The 20,886-nt window shown below is 45.5% G+C and overlaps 1 protein-coding gene across 1 annotated transcript in view; it reads right to left on the reverse strand.

The window, feature by feature from the left end:
• Window positions 1-19,773, reverse strand: part of KHDRBS3 (KH RNA binding domain containing, signal transduction associated 3) — a 162,470-nt gene extending 142,697 nt beyond the window's left edge. Inside the window, exon 1 of the mRNA XM_024129440.3 lies at window positions 19,672-19,773. Coding sequence (XP_023985208.1) covers window positions 19,672-19,759 — 88 coding nt within the window. The 5' untranslated portion in view covers window positions 19,760-19,773. The remainder of the gene's footprint in view (window positions 1-19,671) is intronic.
• Window positions 19,774-20,886: the final 1,113 nt, after the last annotated feature.

Raw genomic sequence — 20,886 nt, forward strand, 5'->3', positions numbered from 1 at the left:
GGCCATGGCTCACGGGCCCAGCCGCTCTGCGGCACGTGGGATCCTCCCAGACCGGGGCACGAACCCGGTTCCCCTGCATCGGCAGGCGGACGCGCAACCACTGCGCCACCAGGGAAGCCCTTATTTTTTATACTTCCTATTTTTTCCAAAATAAGCATTCATTTATCAAGTACGTAAAGAACACTTTCTATGGACAAGGCATGTGTGCAGGTGCTAGGTACACAATGGTCTACAAAACAGATATGAATCCTGGCCTCGTGAAACTTATAGTCCAGTAAAGTATGTACTGTATGTATTATCAGAAGAAATATTCAATTTTAAATTTAAATACAAAAGGGAAGGGAGAGAGGAACTCATTTGTTAGTTTTAATAGATTTTTAGTGGATTCCTTATGATTTTCTATATATGAGATCATGTCATCTATGAATAGTTAACTGTAATTCTTCCTTCCCAATCTGGATGTTTTACTCCATTTTCTTGCCCAAAACCTCCAGAACAATGATGAGTAGAAGGGGCGAAAGCTGACATCTTTGCTTATTCCTGATTTAGGGCAAAAGTCTTTCACAATTAAGTATGATGTCTCCTGTGGGTTTTTCACAGATCGCACTTTATTGTGTTTTGGGATGTTCTCTTCTATTCTTAGTTTGTCAAGCATTTTTATCACAAAAGGGTGTTAGAATCCATGAAATGTTTTTACTGTGACTGCTGAGATGATTATGTGGTTTCTGTCCTTTATTCTATTGGCACAGATATGAAATTAATTGATTTTCAGATGCTAAACCAACCTTGCATTCCTGGGATAAATCCTATGTGATCAAGGTGTATCTTTTTTATATGCTGCCTGGATTTGGTTTGCTAGTATTTCACTGAGGATTTCTGTGTCTATATTCATAAGAGATACTGGTCTGTAGTTTTCTTGTGATATCTTTGTCTGATTTTTCGAATCAGGGCAATACTGGTCTCATACAATGAATTGGTAAATATTCCTTCCTCTTCTAAGTTTTGGAAGAGTTTGTCAAGAATTAGTACTAATTAGTTTTTTATATGTTTGATAGGATTCACAAGTGAAGCCATCTGGACCTGAGCTTTTCTTACTGAGTAGTTTGGTTATTTATTTATTTATTTTACCAATTCAATCTCTTTACCATTCTATTCAGATTTTCTATTTCTTGAGTCTGTTTCAGTAGTTTGTATCTTTTTAGGAATCTGCCCATTTCATCTAAGTCATCTAATTTATGAGCATACAATTGTTCACAGTATTTCCTTACATTTTCATTTCTGTAAAGTCAGCAGTTATGTACCTTTTTCATCCCTGATTTTTGTCATGAGTCTTCTCTCTCTTCTTTCAGTCAATGTAGCTACAATTTTGGCAATTCTATTGATCTTTTCAAAGAACCAATTTTTTTTTTAACATCTCTACTGGAGTATAATTGCTTTACACTGTTGTGTTAGTTTCTACTATATGACGAAGTGAATCATCTATATGTATACATATATCCCCATATCCCCTCCCTCTTGCGTCTCCCTCTCACCCCTATCCCTATCCCACCCCTCTAGGTGGTCACAAAGCACTGAGCTGATCTCCCTGTGCTATGCAGCTGCTTCCCACTAGCTAGCTATTCTACATTTGGTAGTGTATATATGTCCATGCCACTCTCTCACTTTGTCCCAGCTTACCCTTCCCCCTCCCTGTGTCCTCAAGTCCATTCCTAAGAACCAGTTTTTGGTTTGTTGATTTTCTCTACTGTTTTTCTATTATCTTTTTCACTAATTTCCATTCTAATCTGTATTACTTCCTTCATTCTGCCTCTTTCGGATTTAATTTGCTCTTCTTTTCCCAGTGTCTTAAGATCGAAGGTTAGGTAACTGATTTGAGATTTATCTTCATTTTTAATATAAGTGTTTATATCTATATGTTTGTCTCCAAGTACTGCTTTAGCTGCATTCCATACGTTTTGAAATGTTATATCTTTATTTTCCTTCATCTCAAAATATTTTCTTATTTCCCTTGTGATTTCTTATTTGGCTCATTGGTTATTTAGGAGTCTGGTAATTTCCACATATCTGTGAACTCCCCAAGTTTCTCTCTGTTATTGATTTCCAATCTCATTTCATTGTGGTCAGAGAACATCCTTTACATGATTTAAATCCTTTAAAATGTACTGAGGTTTGTTTTATGGACTAGCATATGGTTTGTCCTGGAGAATGTTCCATGCGCACCTGAGAAAAATGTAGTTTCTGCATGTTCTATAAATGTTCCTTAAGTCTAGTCAACTTATAGTGTTGTTCACGTCTTCTATTTCCTTACCAATTTTCTACCTAGTTGTTGCCTCCATTATTTAAACAAGGGTATTGAAGTCCCCAACTATTACTTTGTTAAGCAGTTCATAATTATTTAAGGACATTGTATTAGTTTCCTATTGCCACTATAACAAATTACTACAAGCTTAGTGGCTTAAAACAACAACATAAATGTATTATTACCTTACAGCAGCGGTCCCCAACCTTTTTGGCACCAGGGACCAGTTTCGTGGAAGACAATTTTTCTACGGACCAGTGGCGGGGGAAGGGGGCACGGTGCAGGTGGTAACGAGAGCGATGGGAGCGGCAGAGGAAGCTCCGCTTGCTTGCTTGCTGCTCACCTCCTGCTGTGTGGCCCAGTTCCTAACAGGCCGCAGACCGCTACAGGTCCGCGGCCTGGGGGTTGCGGACCCCTGCCCTATAGTGCTGAAAGTCAGAAGTCTAAAATGGGCACAAAAAGGCAGCATTTCTTCTAGACTCCAAGGGAGAATCCTTTTCCTTGTCCTTCCCATCTTCTAGAGGCTGCTAGCATTCTCTGGCTTGTGGCCACATCACTCCAATCTCTGTTTCCACTGTCACACTGTCTTCTGTCTGACTCTGACTCTTCCTCCACATTCCTCTTATAAGGACCAGTGTGATTATACTGGGCCCACCCAGATGATCAGGGATACTTTCTCCATCTCAAGATCTTTAACTTAATCATATCTATGAAGTCTCTTTTGTCATATAAAGTAGCATTCACCAGCTTTAAAGATTAGGATACAGACATATTTAGGGGCCACTCTTCAGCCTACCACAAACATTAATTGAAACACACTGCTGAATCAAGTCCTAGTTTATTCCATGTCACTGAGCTCATGAGGGTCAATATAAACCAAGCACTTTTTAGCCCTCCCTTTGATATATAAACTCGTGCTCTTCGGACATTCTTTACCTATTTAATTACTACTACATCAGTCATTTTAGTTTTTTCTATCTATATTTTCCTCATATTTTATGAAATTATTTCAAGTGATCATGTTGAATATGTAGGACTGAAGCAAAAAACTGTAAATAAGATACACCTTTTTATAGCACAGGCTTTTGAGTCAAAACAGAGCTTGGTTTTAGTCTTTGTCGGGCTGTTTCATTATCTATAAAATAGGAGTATTAATAGTTATCTGTAGAAGGCTGCTGCAAAGATTAAATACAATAATGTATGAAACAATAAGGAAAATAGATGGGAGGAATGGTAACTGAGGAGGAGCTCAGTAAATACTTACAAAAGGCTGTTACGGTCTACAAAGGGATAAAAAGTTGGAGCGTAGAGGAAAGGAAAGAGAAGTTGTCAAATCAGTCAATTAACTACCTGCTCATTGTGATATGTGACACCAAATGATCTTTGACAAATACCCTAAGAGGTACTCTGAATGTTATCCAGACAAAAACTTCAATATGAGGTGGGATGCAAGAGAAATCAGCTCCATAAGGTCCTTTTATCTTAACCCATGGTAACTTAACAGAAAGAGTATGGACTTGGGAGTCAGACTGACAAAGTCCAAAGCATTCAGTTACAAGCTTGCCATGTGCCACTGAGCAAATCACAGTTCCACGAAAGCCTGTTTTCTCGCCTATAAGGTAGAATTTATTTCATTCATCTCAGAAGGCTGTACTGAGAATTGAGAAAAATATGCTCTGTAAATCTCCTGACACAGTGTATGACACTTAGCAAGAACTCAACAAAATACCTCATTATTATTAATAATTACATGACACGAACAAGTTATTTTAACATCTCTAAAACCCCTGCTGTATAATTTGAGATAATGTCCTAATATATGAAAATCCCTGAAACCAGGCTGAAGATACACTCGGTACTTGATGAACATCAGTTTCTGCTGCCTCCCCAATCCCCCTGTGCTTGACAGAACAGTGGCTCCCCAAAGATGCCCACATCCTGACTTCCAGAACCGGAGAATGTTAAGTTGCAGGCAAAGGAGAATTAGTGGTTGCAGAGAAAACTAAGTTTCCTGATCAGCCGACCTTAAAATGGGGAGATCATCCTGGATTATCCAGGCGAGCCCAATATAATCACAAAGGACCTTACAAATGGATGAGAAAAGCAGGAGAGAATCACAGAGAAGGCAGTGTGAACAGATTTGGCCAGTCTGATGTTGCTGGCTCAGAAGCCTTGATTCTGGTTACACACAGTCTCAGTGTTTGTCACTGAAACCTCACAGGAAGTCTGGGTCATAGGTAGTTTCATGCCTGTTTTAACAAACTAAAGCACTGGTGTTTAGAAAGGTGAAGGCATGTGCCCAGATCCAGGAACTCTTAAGCAGCCCAGGGAGACTCGCCACAGGTCTGACTGAGTCCCACACCGCCAGGATGTACACTCCTGGCGCACCTGCCTGAGAAACGGAGGATCTCCCCTCAAAATCAGCAGACAGAAACTCAAGTAAAACGAGAACAGCCTTTTTCAGTTTTCCTTCACCAAAGTGTCCTGAGATAATGAATTCATTGCCCTAATGCACAGAACAAGAAACTGAGACCAGCTGACCATTCGTTCTACAGACATCTCCTGGGCACCAACCATCTCCCAGGCACTGCGCTCAGCACTAGAGAAGGGATTGAGGCTAAGAAGGCAGATCTCCTGTCTGTAAGGAACTGGGACCCTCGTGGGAGAAATAACTCCCAACAAATCATTGTAATCTAGAGTGTGATAAACACAACCAGGGCTGAAAAGAGGAGGGGCTGTACTGGGCACTGGGAATGAACACGGAGGGGGGGAGGAGGGGGGGAGGGGGGGGGAGAGCGGAATGAAAAGCTCGGAGGGGGGAAAAAGCAGCACAGCGAAGCCCAAGTTGCCGAGCGAGCGGAGCGCTCCCGCGGCCCGGAGCCCAGCTGCAGCCGCGCCCGGCAGCCCGGCCCGGCCCCGCCTGCTCTGGGCCCCTGCCGGCGGAGGCCGCTGGGCGGGGGCGGGGACGACCAACTTGGGTCGCGGCGCAGCCCGGCTCTCCCGAGAGCGCCGAGCCCGGGAGCGCCACCGCCACGGCCAGACGGCGGGAGCGGAGCGAGGCGAGCAGAGGCGGCGAGCGGCTCCCGCGCCGCAGGGGGGAGGGGGAGGGGAGTGGGGGGTAGCGGGGGACCACACACCAGGCAGCCAGGCCTGTGCTCCACAGCGTGGCCTCGGTCTAACACGGCGGAAGGGGCTCGAGCAGGCACACTGCAACCCAGTCTCCTCCTCCTCCACCACCACCACGTCAGGACTGTGACGGTCTTGGTACAGCGCTCCCCACCTCACAACATAAACGTCTTCTAATTTGGCTGCTTCCCCACTGGGCTGAAAACTCTTTAAGCAGGGATGAAGGATTACCGGCCCTGTGTCCCAGCACCGAGCCCAGCCTATAAGAACTGAACACCCCCCGGGGCCCAGCCGGGACAACTGCAGAGAAATACACACCCTACCGGCCTCCTTGTAAGGGTTTTCCCTGGAAGCTGGGCAGTGGTTTCTGAGAGTCTGAGAGTCTGCAGCATGATGAGCAGACCGTGCTATTCCTGCCAGGATGCTGACGCCCAAAGCCGACAGCACTACTTTCTGTCATGCACCCTTTGTGGAAAGGAACGTGGGGCCCGCTACCACAAAGACCGGCAGCCAGGAGTCCACACACTGTCCAGGGGTCGGCTCCGCACCGTGTCCCCGCCTCCCGTGCTGGGCTCCACGAGGACAGGAACAAGGTGCAGCACTCTGCTGGCCGAGGGCCCCGGAGCAGAGCGGACTGACTGTGAGGGCCTGTAACCTGCCAGGCGCGGGACACAGATCCTCTCATGCTCATTTTACACATGAAGAAACCTAAGCCCAGACAGCTTATTGTTACCAAGAGTAGTGCACCCATTTAGCATGTAAGGAGAGCAGCCCTAACGGGGGTGAAAAGGAAACTAGAAGAAAGCACAATGCAGAAAATTACTGTGTTAAGCTACACGACTTGGATGTCCCCGCCCGCTGGCCCCCCTGCGCCACCGCAGCCCACATCAACAGGGCGTGCAGCCCTGGCTCCGCAGCTGCTCCGCGCTGACGGCATGAGCGCACTAAGTGAGGGGCTGTGAGCCACAGAGTGGACAGATCCCTGTCTCTGGCCGAGAGTCCGTCGCTGAGGTACAATTTCCTCGACAGCACTTTTCACGCTTAAAACAACAACAAAAAGTAAAATTCATTAAGCAAATCAAAATCGTATGAGGTACCTCAGGACCTGGAAGACAAAAGCCCAGGGGGAAGGAGACGTGCTCGCCTTCCCCATTCTCACCAGACCAGGACTCCCTGCAGAACCATGAACTGCTCTGAGACACAGAACTTTAAAACCACTTTTTTGGATTCTAGAGAAAGGATAGAGCAAAACTTTGTGCTGCTTCTGATAAACAATGAGATGGTTTGGTGACAAACAGAAAAACTGCTCACCAGCAAGCTTACAACTGACATAACTAAAAGTCTGGCTGACTTACAGTCATCAGAGACACTTAACCTGATTTAATCTGCACCTTTATATGCCAGCGCCACTGCTCTCTGCCGTGATGCGTGTGGTTTCCTTCTCAGTGTCCACACCACCTTGACCACAGTCAGGTGGTCTTTCCTAATGACACAGTCTTCCTGAGAAAGGGCTCACTCTCTCATAAAACCCATTTGTCACTGCTGTAATGAAGTCTCTTTTGGAATAAATTCAAGCATTAAGTTACATAAAGAAAACTGCCAAGAAATAAATCAGTTCTGAGACAATCAAAGGAGTATAATTTCAAGATTTTTTGCCCACCTGATTGGTGCTGGAGTTCTGCCTTCCAGCAGAGACTACAGGGGTGAGCGTGATGTCAGACCAGAGCAGGGCCTGTGCTAACGCCTGCATGTGAAGGCTCTGCCTTGAGACGCTTTCATCAAGAAAAAGGTAACTTTTTAACCATGACAAGAAAAACACCCTCAGGAGTTCTACAAAATTATTTTTTCTCAGTACTACTTTGTATATTGTGCATATTACGTTTTAAAGACTCTCATCTTGCAAATAAGGACCTCAACAAATTGGCAGGTCACAAGAGATCAACATCCAAAAGATCTGTAAAAGAAATAAATAGTCTGTGATACAAAGAGCTAACAGTTATGAATGCGTTCATCAAAGAGCTTTGTGCCTGTATGTGGACAGCACTGGTAAGCGGAGATAAGGCCCGGTCCCTACTCTCTAGTGGCTGAGAGCAGGGAAGGGCAGCATGTTACAGCCCAGGGCCACAGCCAGCACACTGCCTGTTTCTACAAACAGTGCTGTCAGAACACTACCACACTCGCTCGCTTACATATTGTGTACGGCTGCTTTTCTGCTACAATAGCAGGGTTGAGTAGAACATACAGCCCACAAAATATTTACTATTGAGCATTTTACAGAAAAAGTTTGCTAGCCCTAGGCTTAGAGTTTAACACGAAGACAACGGTGATACACCTACAGAAACATATCCGTTTTCTGGCTCTGTCTGGTGAAAGGCCTAGAAGCCATGACACGCCAGCAGCCCAGATTGTGGTTTTTAAACACCATTCCACACTAAAAGAAACCGGGGAACCTTGGAAGAAATGGCCAATTCCAGAGCTGGGGCAGAGCAAGTACAAGATGAGCCTGGAACAAAATGCTGTTAGAAAGTTTAAAAAAAAAAAAAAAACTAAAACTAAAAAAATGTATGGAATGATCCTGTCAATAGGACCCAGGAGTCAGGGTAAAGGGCTCCCAATGGCCAAATCTGGAACAAATTAAGCATCAACTTACATAGTGACAGTAAAGGACTACAACCAATTGAATTAAAGACGAATCCCTGAATGTATACTGACAGCTGATGGAGGGAAGGAGAGAGGTAAAGAAAGAAGGAAAGAAAAAAGTGAAAATGTTCCCTTTCAGCAGAATGTCAACCAATAAATGTAGATGGAATACCTCAATTAGAAAATTACAATTTTACAACCATCATAGTAATAATTCAGGTAAGAAACATTAATGGATACTAAAATTTGTGAGGAAGAGTTTAATAAGAAGTATTTACATAGTCTCAAAGCATCTCCCCACCAAAGTACTAATTAATTACAAAAGGAAAATGGTAACTTTACAGTGGAGAAAACTGGCACCACCTACACCAGTGATCAAGCTTAACGTCATCAATAATGGGATAAAGTGACACCGATCCTGTGTGCCTCCTGATATGATGTACTGAGGAGGACACACCATCACCTCAGTGGAACTCCTCCTGCCTAAAGAGTGCACAACATGAATCTAAATTTAAGGAAACATCCGACAACCCAAACTGAGAGATATTCTACAAAATCCTGGGCTGTGCAATATTCAAACATGCATGCCACGACAGGCAACGGAAGGCGGAGGAGCTGTTCCAAATTAGGAAACTAAAAGGCTTGACAACTAAAAGCAATGTGTGGTCTTGAACTGGGTCCTATAAAACAGGGGTCCCCAACCCCCAGGCCACGGACCAGTAGAGGTCCGTGGCCTGTTAGGAACCAGGCTGCACAGCAGGAGGTGAGCAGCGGGCGGGCAGGCGAACGAGTGAAGCTTCATCTGTATTTACAGCCGCTCCCCATCACTTACATTATCGCCTGAGCTCCGCCTCCTCTCAGATCAGCAGCAGCATCAGACTCTCATAGGAGCGCGACCCTACTGTGAACTGAGCATGTGAGGGACCTAGGCTGCTCGCTCCTTATGAGAATCTATCTAATGCCGGATGATCTGAGGTGGAGCCGAGTGGCTGCAAATACAGATTATCATTAGCAGAGAGGTTTGACTGCACAGAGACCATAATAAATCAAGTGCTTGCAGACTCGTATCAGTGAGTGGCAAGTGACAGTTAAGCTGCATCTTACAGGGTAGACTGGACATAAGCAACACACTTCGGGTGTCACTGTCTCCCATCACCCCCAAATGGGACCATCTAGTTGCAGGAAAACAAGCTCAAGCTCCCACTGATTCTGCACTATGGTGAGCTGTATAATTAGTTCATTATATATTACAGTGTAATAATAATAGAAGTGCACAGTAAACGAAACGCGGTTGAATCAACGCCAAACCATCCCCCGCACCCCAGGTCCATGGAAAACTTGTCTTTACGAAACCAGTCCCTGGTACCAAAAAGGCTGGGGACCGCTGCTATAAAAGACAAAACGGGAACAAGCAGCAAGAGCAGCACAGGGACTGCAGGTCAGATAATAAAAGTACCGAAACGATGACTAACTTCTGTCGTCGCTGTTATCTGCAACTGCAGTTATGTAAGAGACAGCTCTTAGTCTCGGGAAATACACACCAAGGTACTCAAGTATTTAGGGGTAAAGGGGAGATAACACACACACCTTACTCTCAAATGAGTCATGAAAATACACAGACACAGAGAGAATGGCAAAGCCAATGTGGGAAAATGTAAACAATTGGTGAATCCAGACAAGTGGGTATACAGGGATTCTTAGCACTATTCTTTTAACTCTTCTGTAAGTTTAAAGCTGTCTCGAAATAAAAATTTTAATGCCAGGAAAAAAAAAAAAACGGGAGGGGGAGAGGAAAGGAGAAGACAGATCAATACCTACAACATGCCACGGCACGTAGGAATATGAAGAAGTTATGGAAACATGGGAGACGGAAATGAAGAACCTGGAGGAGTCAGACAGTTTATCCGTCCCTGCCCAAGCCCTTCGCCCGGCCTTCGCAACGATGTCTGCATCCAGCTAGTCCTCTCTGAAAAAGCCTCCTCCAGAAAGCCTATCTTGGTCCTGAGATGAGAGAGGTCGCTCTCTGAGCCCCTAAAACCGGCCTTCTTTCATCACAGCGCTTAACACACTCTTAATATTGTTCCCCCACATGTTTATCTCCCCCATTGGATTACAAATTCCTTGATAAAAAATGAGGAGGAGGAGGAGGAGGAGGAGGGCAGGAACAGCAGCTACTTGCCCTGTACTCACTAAATGTCAGGAATGACACTAAACAGCTTTTAACACCTATCTCATTGAAACCTCAAAAAACTTCAAAGGGGATTTATTAATTTTTTATCGCCATTTCTCCATCACAGAAACTGAGGCTGAGAGGGGTCCGTGTATCCAAAGTCACAGCACAGAGAAGGAGAAGTGGCAGAGCTCAGATGTAAACTCAGGTCTGTGTCTGATTTAAAATTATGTCCTTAACCACTCTCGCCTGAGTCTTTAGTTAGCTGTGGCTTGCACATAGGAAGCAAACAAAAGGTGAGAGGGATTTTTCTAAGCATTTCACTTCCATTTGTGTTCGCTGAGCACACCCAACCAGAGAGCACGGGACAAGGGTGGCGAAAGGTGGCAGGGGAAAGCCAGCCCTAAAAAAATTACTGGCAGATAGTCCACTGCACTGGTAGGTGACCAAGAGTTGATGTATGAAATTCAGATAGAAAAAAATAACATATATTGGATGTAAAAACATATTCTAATTTAAAAAATTTTAGTAAAATTAAACAAATACATAATCACTGTCATTTCACCCTAATGACATGTGCAGAGAGGGGAACACAGGCTCAGAGAAGAAACTGGCCCAGAACAAACAGTTCAGTTTAGCAGTGCAGATACTCAACAAATATTAAATAAATGAATGGAGTGAAAGAAACCTCAGTATAAATTTCTGAATTCCTATGGACTCAATCCAGTATTCAGCTCTGCTAAAATTTCTAAAAGTAGAATCATGGCTTTGTCCAAAGTTCCCTGGTTTTGTACCTGGTACTGATCAAGTCCCCTGGCCCACTCAAGTCAGCAGACAAGGGAAGGCAAGAGGAAGCAGCAATTTCCACACCAGCTGACAAAGCTTTTACTATTGCTTGCTTCCTTACACAAATCAAAGAATTTGACTTTTATACTCCAATGCAAATAACTGTCAGGACTATAATTTTCCCCAACAAAACAAACAGATTACAATGGCCGGTAGCCATAAATCAGACTACCCTAATACTTTCCTTAAAAAAAATTTCAATTCAAAGCTTCTGAAATATTTTTTCTTTAGGGCTTACAACGTAAGTTAGCTGCATGACCTTGAACAAGCTATGCATCTTCCTCACCTGCATTTCTTTAGCTGTAGAATGAGAACCACCAAATGACTTCCCAAGGCCCCAGGATTAAAGGAGGTACCGTGTGGAAAAGAACCTGCAGCAGTGCCAGGCACACCTTAGGCACAAAACAAACAGGCCATAATGGTTTGCAAGCGCTGGCTACAGAGTATGCCTCTTAAAATGTCAGAAATATGAAAGGTTAATATCAGTACGTGAATTTCAAAAGCAGTGCAAGCTTGTTGATGGATCAAGACTAACACTGATTCAGGAGCAGCTACCTGTGTGGAGGCAGAGGGTGACCTGGCTATGTGGCGCGCCACCTAGTGGAAGAAGAATAGAGCACAAGTGGCATAAGTAACTGAAGCAGAGGTGGGAGAATAAGGAAAAATGATGAGGATGACAAGCGTCCCCTCCCCCTCCTCCTCTCCATTACAATTTCTCCATGGGAGCTTGAACCAACAGTGACCCCAAGTGTAAGACTCATATCAAACACAGAGATCAAAAAGGGTGCTCTCACACACTCATGCTCTTTATCATACCAAGGAGGAACATCAATAATATGCCAGGAACACCTTTTAAAGTCCTTAAAATAGCAGCAGGGGCTGACTGGTGAAAAATTATGGAAATGTAAAAAATTATGGAAATTTAAAGCTCACCAATTCAGAGTAAGATACCTTGCGCTTGTGGAGAGAGGCTGCTGAGTGTCCAGACATGTTTTAAGATGTGCAGTCATAAATCTGTTTATGGAAGGCTCATTTGTTAATGGAAGCTTCAGGTGCTGCGTCTTGAATAGCATAATAAAAATCAGTCAGAGCTGCTGCTAATTTTGTACATGATATTAATGAAAGAGGCTTCCTAAAGAATGAGTTTCCCCTTCAATATCTCCAGGATTGGGAAACTAAAATCATTCTAAAACATAAAATTAACCTGAGGAATGAAACTGGATGATTTATGTATTAAGTTCTTATTATATACTTTACTCGGCAAAGTGCTGCCAGTACGCACACACCTGTCTCAGGCAATTCCGTGAAATGAGCAGGTAATGTCTGTCTAGCACTCACTGCATGTCAGACACTGTACTTACCTCACGCCTAACACAACCACCCCGCAAAGCAGGTATAAGGTCTCCAACTTTACAAATGAGAAGCTGAGGCTCCGAGAAGTTAAGTAACTGGCACAGGGTTACAGACTAGAAAGTTGTCGCCTCCCATAATCCCGCGGCCCTTTTAGAAGCTCTTCCCTGTGAAGTAACACCGCTCCCCATGGAAACGCATCCACCAGACTTTCCGCCCTGCCCATGGTCACACAGCTCGTACCCCACGTGGTCGGACCACTGTCTGCCCCTCTGTGCAGTCGGCTCTGCTCACGGATGACCAGTCCGATGCCGGGCAGTGCATTTTAAGAGCTGCATGACAGAGATCTTCCCAGGGGAGTCAACGTGAAAACCCAGCCATGACGAAAGCTCCCACCTCTGCCTGGAGCTCGCAGGTAAGCTATGCGGTACAGCGCCCTGGAGGTGGGCAGATACAGATCTGAATCCCGGCTTACCACTTGTTAGCTGTCTGAGCTTAGGTAAATTATTTAACCTTCCTGCCCTCAGTTTTCTCACCTATAAAATAAGGTAAAATGATTTACTCTTTTAAGACAACTGTTAGAAGAATTAAATGAAATAATGTACATAAAGCATCTAACCCAGAAAAGGTTCTTGATGAACAGTAACTACGATTATTAACAATTGCACTCAAGTATATTCAAACACCACCCCCCTTCAGAAGGCCAAAACCATTATCTGCGGGAATATGTTCTTGTATGTTCTAGCACTTTTTTTTTTTCCTTTTATGAGCCTATTTTTAGAAGATGGAGAATTTTTAAACACACCATAAACTGACTATAAATCCCTGGTATCATACTAATTGTGTCTGTGATAGAGTATTAAAATACCAATACAAAGAGCCCTGTGTCTCTGAGAGATTCCTTCAAGAGAGACAGAGCTTTATCAAGAGATGACCGATTAATTTTCAATACAGAAAGTTTTCTATTTTCTCCTTGACTACTGAAATATACATAATTAAAAATCCTTACCCTGAATGCTTACTGAACACTGAAAAGTACTGCCGGAGAACACAGGAAGAAAAGGAGCTTGTCTTTTTTGGTAAAACACATTTTCAGGAACCTCTTTTAAAAATTCATCATCACAAAGGGAAATTCCTAACTGGCTTCTACTACAATGAAACTCTTATTTAAAAACAAACAACAATGTTGGGTTCCACCCCTTTGCCTCTTAAAGTATCCTATCAAAACACTGCAGACTTGATTTAAAAGTTCAGCCTGACTACTTAAAGCTGCATACCTAGACTGGGCAAGTTACTTTACCCTTTTGAGCCTCAGATGCCTCACTGGAAAAAATAAAGGAGGCGGGCAGGGGATAAAACCACCTACCTTGCAAGATCTTGTGGGGATGAGAGACAATGCATATAGGAAGCACCTGGCACAGAGGCCCTCGATTTGGCAGCTTTTATTATAATCATTATTCCAATGCTAAGGAACACTCTACTTCTCTTTTTTGATGAAACATAAAAACCATTCTATCTCCACTCAGGGGGAACGATGACAACAAGCAAACGGTGTTTTGATATCCAAGTTGCCGCTGGCATTCCATCTGTGACCCCAACTGCTCCTTGGGCTTTGGGTGTCCACCTGGCATCTGAGATTGAAGATTAACTCCTTCAGGTAAGTAGGCTTATTCGGCAAGTGATGAGGGCCTCCAAATTTCTGGTTTAATCCTGTCATAAGAAATCTCATTAGGAGTTTAGGGAAGGAGAGCTAACTGTATTACAGTGCACTGGCTAATAAGTTCCTCAAGAAAGAATAGAAGTAAATAAGCATCTGATTCAAAGCAGATCTGATAACATCTTCTCATTACCTCCTGAGAAGGACCCCTACTGTTCCACCACTTGTACAGAGCCCTGGGATGTTCTTCTGCTTGTTTAACACTGTATTTCACTTAGAACTTCCTTTCATTTCTGTCTGCAGAGCTGTTGGTGACTTCCTCCTACCCCCAACTCAGGGGCTCTAAAGTGGTAAAGAGCCAAGCCTTTAATGACTGCCAAATTCCAAATATACTTTCTAACTCTTCTACCGTTATGAGAATTAAAACACAACACTGAAACGAAGACTGGAGTTTGCCAGGGATACGTACCAAGAATTATATGAGGCGCTGAAGACGCAAAGACATGTAAGACCAAGCCCTGCCTCCCAAGCACCCCACACTCTCCCAGGGAAGACAAAGACATCCAATCAGTACAGTGTGATGACTATCCCCCCATCAGAGACTTAGGCAGTGGCTGCTTCGGGACCAGAAAATAGGCACTCTAACCCATTTGGGGGGGAGATAAGTGGTCAGAGGAGATACCTACAGCAGAAATTGGAAGGATAAAGTATATAACAACGGACGCTACATAACCCATCTTTCAATTCCGGCACAGGCTGGGGAGAAAAGAACAAACTGCGCATAAGAGGCCAGAGTTTGAATCCCCCTTCTGTCATTACTAACTGTACCATCAGAGCTTGACCCTTTATACGTCCAAGGGTCAGTGTGATATGGTAAAGAACAATGGGCTTGGAGAAGAACAAAGCTTGAACCTCCACTTGGACATTTTATGTCACTCTGGGTGACTCAACTTTATTGTTGGAGTCTTGGTTTCTACAAGTGAAATATTAGGCTAATACCCTCTACATTTCTGGGCTGTTCCCAGTATTGAGATTATAGACCTAACCGGGCACAGAGAAGCACCTCGAAAATGTTTCTAGACTGAGAGTTAAATCTAAACTGCCTGTCACTAAATATTTCAAAAGAATAGCTGAAGGCTAATAAGATATTCCTTAGAAAAGGAGAGGGCATCTATAAACTTAAAACTCACTCTCAATCTAATGCAGAGAGAGCAGATGTTCCTCAAGAGCAGAGACTGTTTTTCCCTCTCCACCTTCAGGACCAGCACAAATGCCCCGCGTGGCAGGTTCTCAATAAACCTGCTACTAACGCCCAGATACCAAAACATGGTAACTGACAATCACTGGATCCCTTTGAATCATAACACACTATAAAAAATTCAGAAATGGTTTATCTAAAAATGTGAGTCATGCATCCATTTTCTTACAAAAAACAAAACCTGATAACCCTAAGAAAAACTATTAAAAACTTAAATAACCACATCCTTCTCTGGATGAAGCAGAGAATCACACACTATGGCATGAAGGCACCACAGCTAAATATAACTCTGCAATTTTCATTCTCATTCTTCCCTCTTACTTTAAATGCCTGACAACACGCAAGCAATCAAAAAAATTTACAAAAAGGATCCCCCAAAATGAAGCTCTTAAGCCATTGAGTTTTGTTGAACAAAGAGATGCACTTAAGGCAAAATAATGATCCTTCCTTTATACATGTTTACCCCTCACACATATCCTGAGTAATGCTAAGAGTCCTATTATTAGAGAAATTTATGTAATATGAAAAACACTTATTTATCTCGACATGAATAGACCACCATAATCTGGAGTCCTTTGCTCCACTTCCTCTTGTAACCAACCACTAAATATAACTTGGCAGCGAACCAGCCACCAATCCATATATTACATCAGATAATTAAAAATACAGGGTTATGTAATCTTATTTAACGGTTACTTGGCTTGGATTGAAAAACATCCAAAGCAATACCAGAGAACTGGATTAAATTATAATGCGTAAGACATTTCTGAAGATGTTTTTTAGTACGAGTCAGCACATACCCTACTAGCAAATATAATATAAAACATGCAATGCTACTTTCATCTCCAATTAACCTCCTTGGCAAGAAACTGCAATGTCAACTCACTCTATAGGCAGTGGTGTTTGGGGGGAGGCGGAGGGGCGATTAAATAAAGTCTATTTTATTTGATTCGGTTTGACATCAAGTAAACATTACCCATTACTATTGGCAAAGAAACAAAAGCATTCGATATTTGAGGGGTGGGGCGAAGGAAAATCAGTTATCCTGAGAAAACCGAAATAAAAGTCAGGAACTAATGTCCACTACGAAACACAAGCCTGGAAAGTGTAAAAGCTGACCTATGTTAGCAGAGAAGCATACATCTTGATGTGATCCCAGCTCAAGTTCTCACTTAAGGATTATTAGGAAAAAAAAGTAATTCAGCTAGGAAGTTGAACATGTTTACAAATGCTGAATTAAAAAAAAAATGACCACACTTCATTTATCAACTGTTTCATTATCACAGTGTGTTGATTACTGAAGTCATACATTGGTCTCCACAGAGCTTTAATTCAAAAATGCCTCTTGACCTGAGCACTAAAATCCTGTAGGATAAATCTACCGTGAATGTTTGTTTCTTCAAAGAAGACCACTAGACAAGCACAGAAACAAACTTTTTAACAAAATCAACAGGAAGTCGACAGGAGTCGACAGGAAACAAGCATATGAGTTATATCGATTTCTGCAGGTAAATTAGCATGTGTGAAGTGTTTCAGAGCCATCTTTTGGGGAAGGCATAAGTAGGGAGAACAAGGAAGGCCCTTATGAGACCAAACACCTGAGTTCAGATTAACCTATCTCAGTTACCTACGAGCTCCCATAGCTGAGGTCCTCAGCTCCCTCCCCTGAAAAATGGAGACATCAAAGGCTGCCTCACCAGCGAGCAAGTGTGAGAACACAAGTAGACAGCATGTGCCTGAAAGAGCCTCAGAAACTTTAGAACACTACACAAGCAAAGGTACTGTTAGCATTTGGAGATGTTAACCATCATGTCTATCTATTACAAGCCACTCCATAATAAAACAGAGGTGTGCACTGCTTACTCATCAGCACTGTACAAGTTAGTGCCCGACTTTGGATTCCAGTATCGAGATTCAGAATAACATCTGAAAAACCAGGTGCCTCCTTTAGATGCAAACAGTCAAAAATACAGGTAAAAAAGAATAAAAATGCTCTCAATAGCCACTCACAAGATGATTATCAGATTTAAAATCAAAGTTTCCTAACAGCCAATTCAGATTTAAGACACTATATTTTAGAAATGCACTTGTAATTCTGAAGTTACGTAACAGAGCATAATTAATATTTTAAATGATAGGGTTCTGCATTCCAGATACCAGCCTGTGATTTAAGGGGAAAACATTTCAGTCTGAAATAATCTAAATGAACAGTAATAAGAGCACCTGAGCAGTATCTCTTTCTTCCTCCACATAACTGTTCAATGTGAGAAGCGTACTTCTTACAAGAGCTACATTTTTGATGGAAAAGTAAGGTAATCCGGTTTAAGGTCTTAAAAAAAAACACTAAATGGCAACACTGTCCAAGATCTGTTTCAAATAACTGGAGGCAATTACCACAGGTAAAAACACAGAAACCAAAAGAATTTTGAATGTATTAGAATGAATGTACTGCAGCAACCTGGCACAGAAAAATAATTCTGACTTTTAAAATAAAATAACTTACTACACTTGTTAAACTGCTTCCTTAATTGAGTACAACGTAACTTTGATTCAGCTTCTTTATTAAGAAAAGTGCACTCATTCTACAATCCAGAATATTTCTAACGCCAGTGATCTCACACAATGTACAAAGAAATATCTTTCAAAGAGATGACAGCCCAGCAGGCAACAAAAGATATATGTAAATCACAAAGAGCAAGGAGTACAAACCTAACTGTAGGGCTGTTCGGAAGAGCATGGCAATAAAACTTAAAATTCTCTTACTTTAATGCATGCCCATTACTTCTTCACAAGCCCATGTTATTAAAGAAATAAAAATAAGCCTACAATTAAAAGAAAATGGGGAAGCTCTGTGAACCAATCTCCGTTCAACAAATTAAATATCAAGCTGAAAATCTTGAAGACAGTGAGTCTCTCCACCACCACCCTCAGTCAACAACACGCACACCCTACTCGGAAGAACTGGTTGCAACGCGCAAATACCGGAGGTCGCTGTTTTAAAATATAGATATCTATGCACAAGCAGAATATGTCTGCCTCATCTTTCACTTCCAACAATAAAAGAGCCAGGGCCAGCATTAAGATCAGCAGACCCGCCTGAGTCAGGAAGCACAGACTGTCAAGGCACAATGAGTGATTAAGGCAAAAGGTAACAGATCCGACCAGATAATGTTTCTGCCATCACCCAGAGAAACAGCAGACCAGCGGCTCAAACCCAGCTTTCTCTGAGACACGTATTCCAGATCCAGGAGGAATAAAGGGCTGCTCCCGGGAAGGCAGACTTAATTTACCGTCCATCCCAGAAGATTACTCAGGAAGCCTGAGGAGGAACAAGCCTGGGAACACTGTCCTGGGCCCGCACGCCTCCACACGCCCCTGTACCCCGCTGCACCCCGTGGCCTGCATTCCCCAGAGCTGCTCACACCCTGAGCTGGCCGGAGTAGTGCTAAGATGGCACAGGCAGCAGAGACTCCGCGGCCGGCGCTCCGAATCCCCAGCCAGCCCCGCCAAGGAGAGAGGCCCAGCCAGAGCCTCCCAAAGAGAGGACAGGCAAGCCAAGAAGCGGGCTCCGGTGTGGACCTCTTCTCCCCTAATGGCCCTCGAGGGCCAGCCTGCAAGGCTTGGCATGAGCTGCCCACCCCCAGGCAGGGCGGCTAGAGCCTGGACCAGGGACAAAGAGGGGATGCGACAGGAGACGGGTCTCTGCCACTGGGACCGCTGGCCCTGCTCCTCCAAAGTGCTTGGGGTCTGACCCAAACCTCCTCCAAAGGTCCTCAAACTTCACCAACAATCCAAGCACCTGCTCCCTTCACCTCTTCTGCATTCGATCCCCTCAAATCCTTCCATTTCCCTCCAGCTTGCTCCAGTTCCTTCCCTCCAGACAAGCCAAACGCACTAGTTCTCCGAGTCCCCCGCCCCACTCTCTCCCTCCAATGAGATCATTCAACCCCGCCCCGACGAAGCCCCCAGATGTTCGCCGTCCCCCACCCAGAAGTTTCCCTTGGGTACCCTCGAGGCCCCAAAGGTTTCCTTCAAGTCCTAGCCAAACGCCTCAGCCTCCTTCCTTCCCGAGTCTCCCCAACGCGCACACACACCTCGGCGCTCCCCAGGTGTCCCGTACGCTCCCAAGTCCCTACCCGAACGCCCCCAGGTTGCGACCTGGGTCCCCTCCAGTCGCCCCGAGGGCGACGGCCACCCAGCCCCACGCTCCCGCCTTGCCCCCCGGTCCCGACCCTCCCGGTCGCCGGCCCCCTGGCCCGCCGCTCCCGGGTCCCCAACGGCCGCGGGCGCCAGGTAACGGCCGGCCGGCCGGCGCGCGCCCCTACCTTGGTTCACCAGCCGCAGGGCATGCGTGAAGGAGGGGTCCAGGGAGTCCTTCTCCGCCATCAGTTCCGGCAGGTACTTCTCCTCCATGCTCGGCCGCCCGGGCCCGGCGGGACGCGGACTCGAGGCGGGCGGGCAGCGCCGGCTACGCAGCCCCCGACCCCGCCCGCGCCCTACCGGCGCGGAATCCGGGCCAGACGCCGCGGCCGGGGCGCGGCGGAGCCAAGCCGGGCAGGCGGCCTGGCGGCGGCCACGGCAGCAACAGCAGCAACGGTGGCGCCGCGAGGCGGGAAGCGGCCGCGCAGCCTTGTTCGAGTGGCACAGTGTTGAGGACATGGGATTATGTTCCTTTTTTTCGTTTGCTCAGTGTACTTAGTTCATGCAGAGAACAGTGCTGTCGTGACCATTATAATGCAAACATCCCTCCCCACGTTTTAGGGAAAATCCCACTGTCTGCTAGGGTCCGGCTCTGCAGTTCGTTAATTCGGCCATTGTTTTATGGCATCTGTTTTATGACGTCTTCCTCCGCGCCTGCGCGCTGCGCCCGCGCCCCGCCGCCCGCCGCGGCGCGCCGCCAGGGGGGGCCGCTGCAGGCTGCGCGGACGGGCGGGGGAGGGGTGTCCCGGCGCCTCCCGCTCGCCCCGCGCTCGCCCACGGCCCGCGGGGCGCGCGGGGAGCCCCACGGCTCGGCTACCGCGTGGCCAGACGCAGAGACCGGGAAACTGAGGCCCAGAGAGGTGAAGCGGCTCGCCCAAGGTCACCCAGCGAGCGATTCCGGGAGGAGGGCTGCGCGCTCGGCCCCCGGATCGGGTCAGGGGCCGGGCGGGGAGAGAGGACGCCGAGCAGCGCCCGCGCTCGGCGCAGCGGGCTCTGGGGAAAGGCAGAGAGGCGAGCCGCCCTGCTCTTTAAGCTCCCTGGACTTCCCTAACTTATCTCGCGTTGTTGTCCCCGCCTCTGTGCTAGGAAATAACGTGGGCACGCCGTCCTCCCTCGGCGCCTCCCGCGCTCAGCGCCGACCCCCGAGACCCTCGGTACCGAGGTCGATTACATAAAAGCGCGTGCCCTTCAGGTCGGCCTTGTCATCCCGACTTGCAGCCGGGTTGTCATTCTCTTCGCGCAGAAACCCGCTGTGCCCGGATGCGGAGGAGGGAGCTGCGCCCCAGGCCCGTCCCCTGGACACACGTGGGTGTTGATGTCCTCCGTCCATACACGCGTCG

The sequence above is a fragment of the Physeter macrocephalus genome, chromosome 15, assembly GCF_002837175.3.
Source record: "Physeter macrocephalus isolate SW-GA chromosome 15, ASM283717v5, whole genome shotgun sequence".
In the NCBI taxonomy this organism is placed as follows: Eukaryota; Metazoa; Chordata; class Mammalia; order Artiodactyla; family Physeteridae; genus Physeter; species Physeter macrocephalus.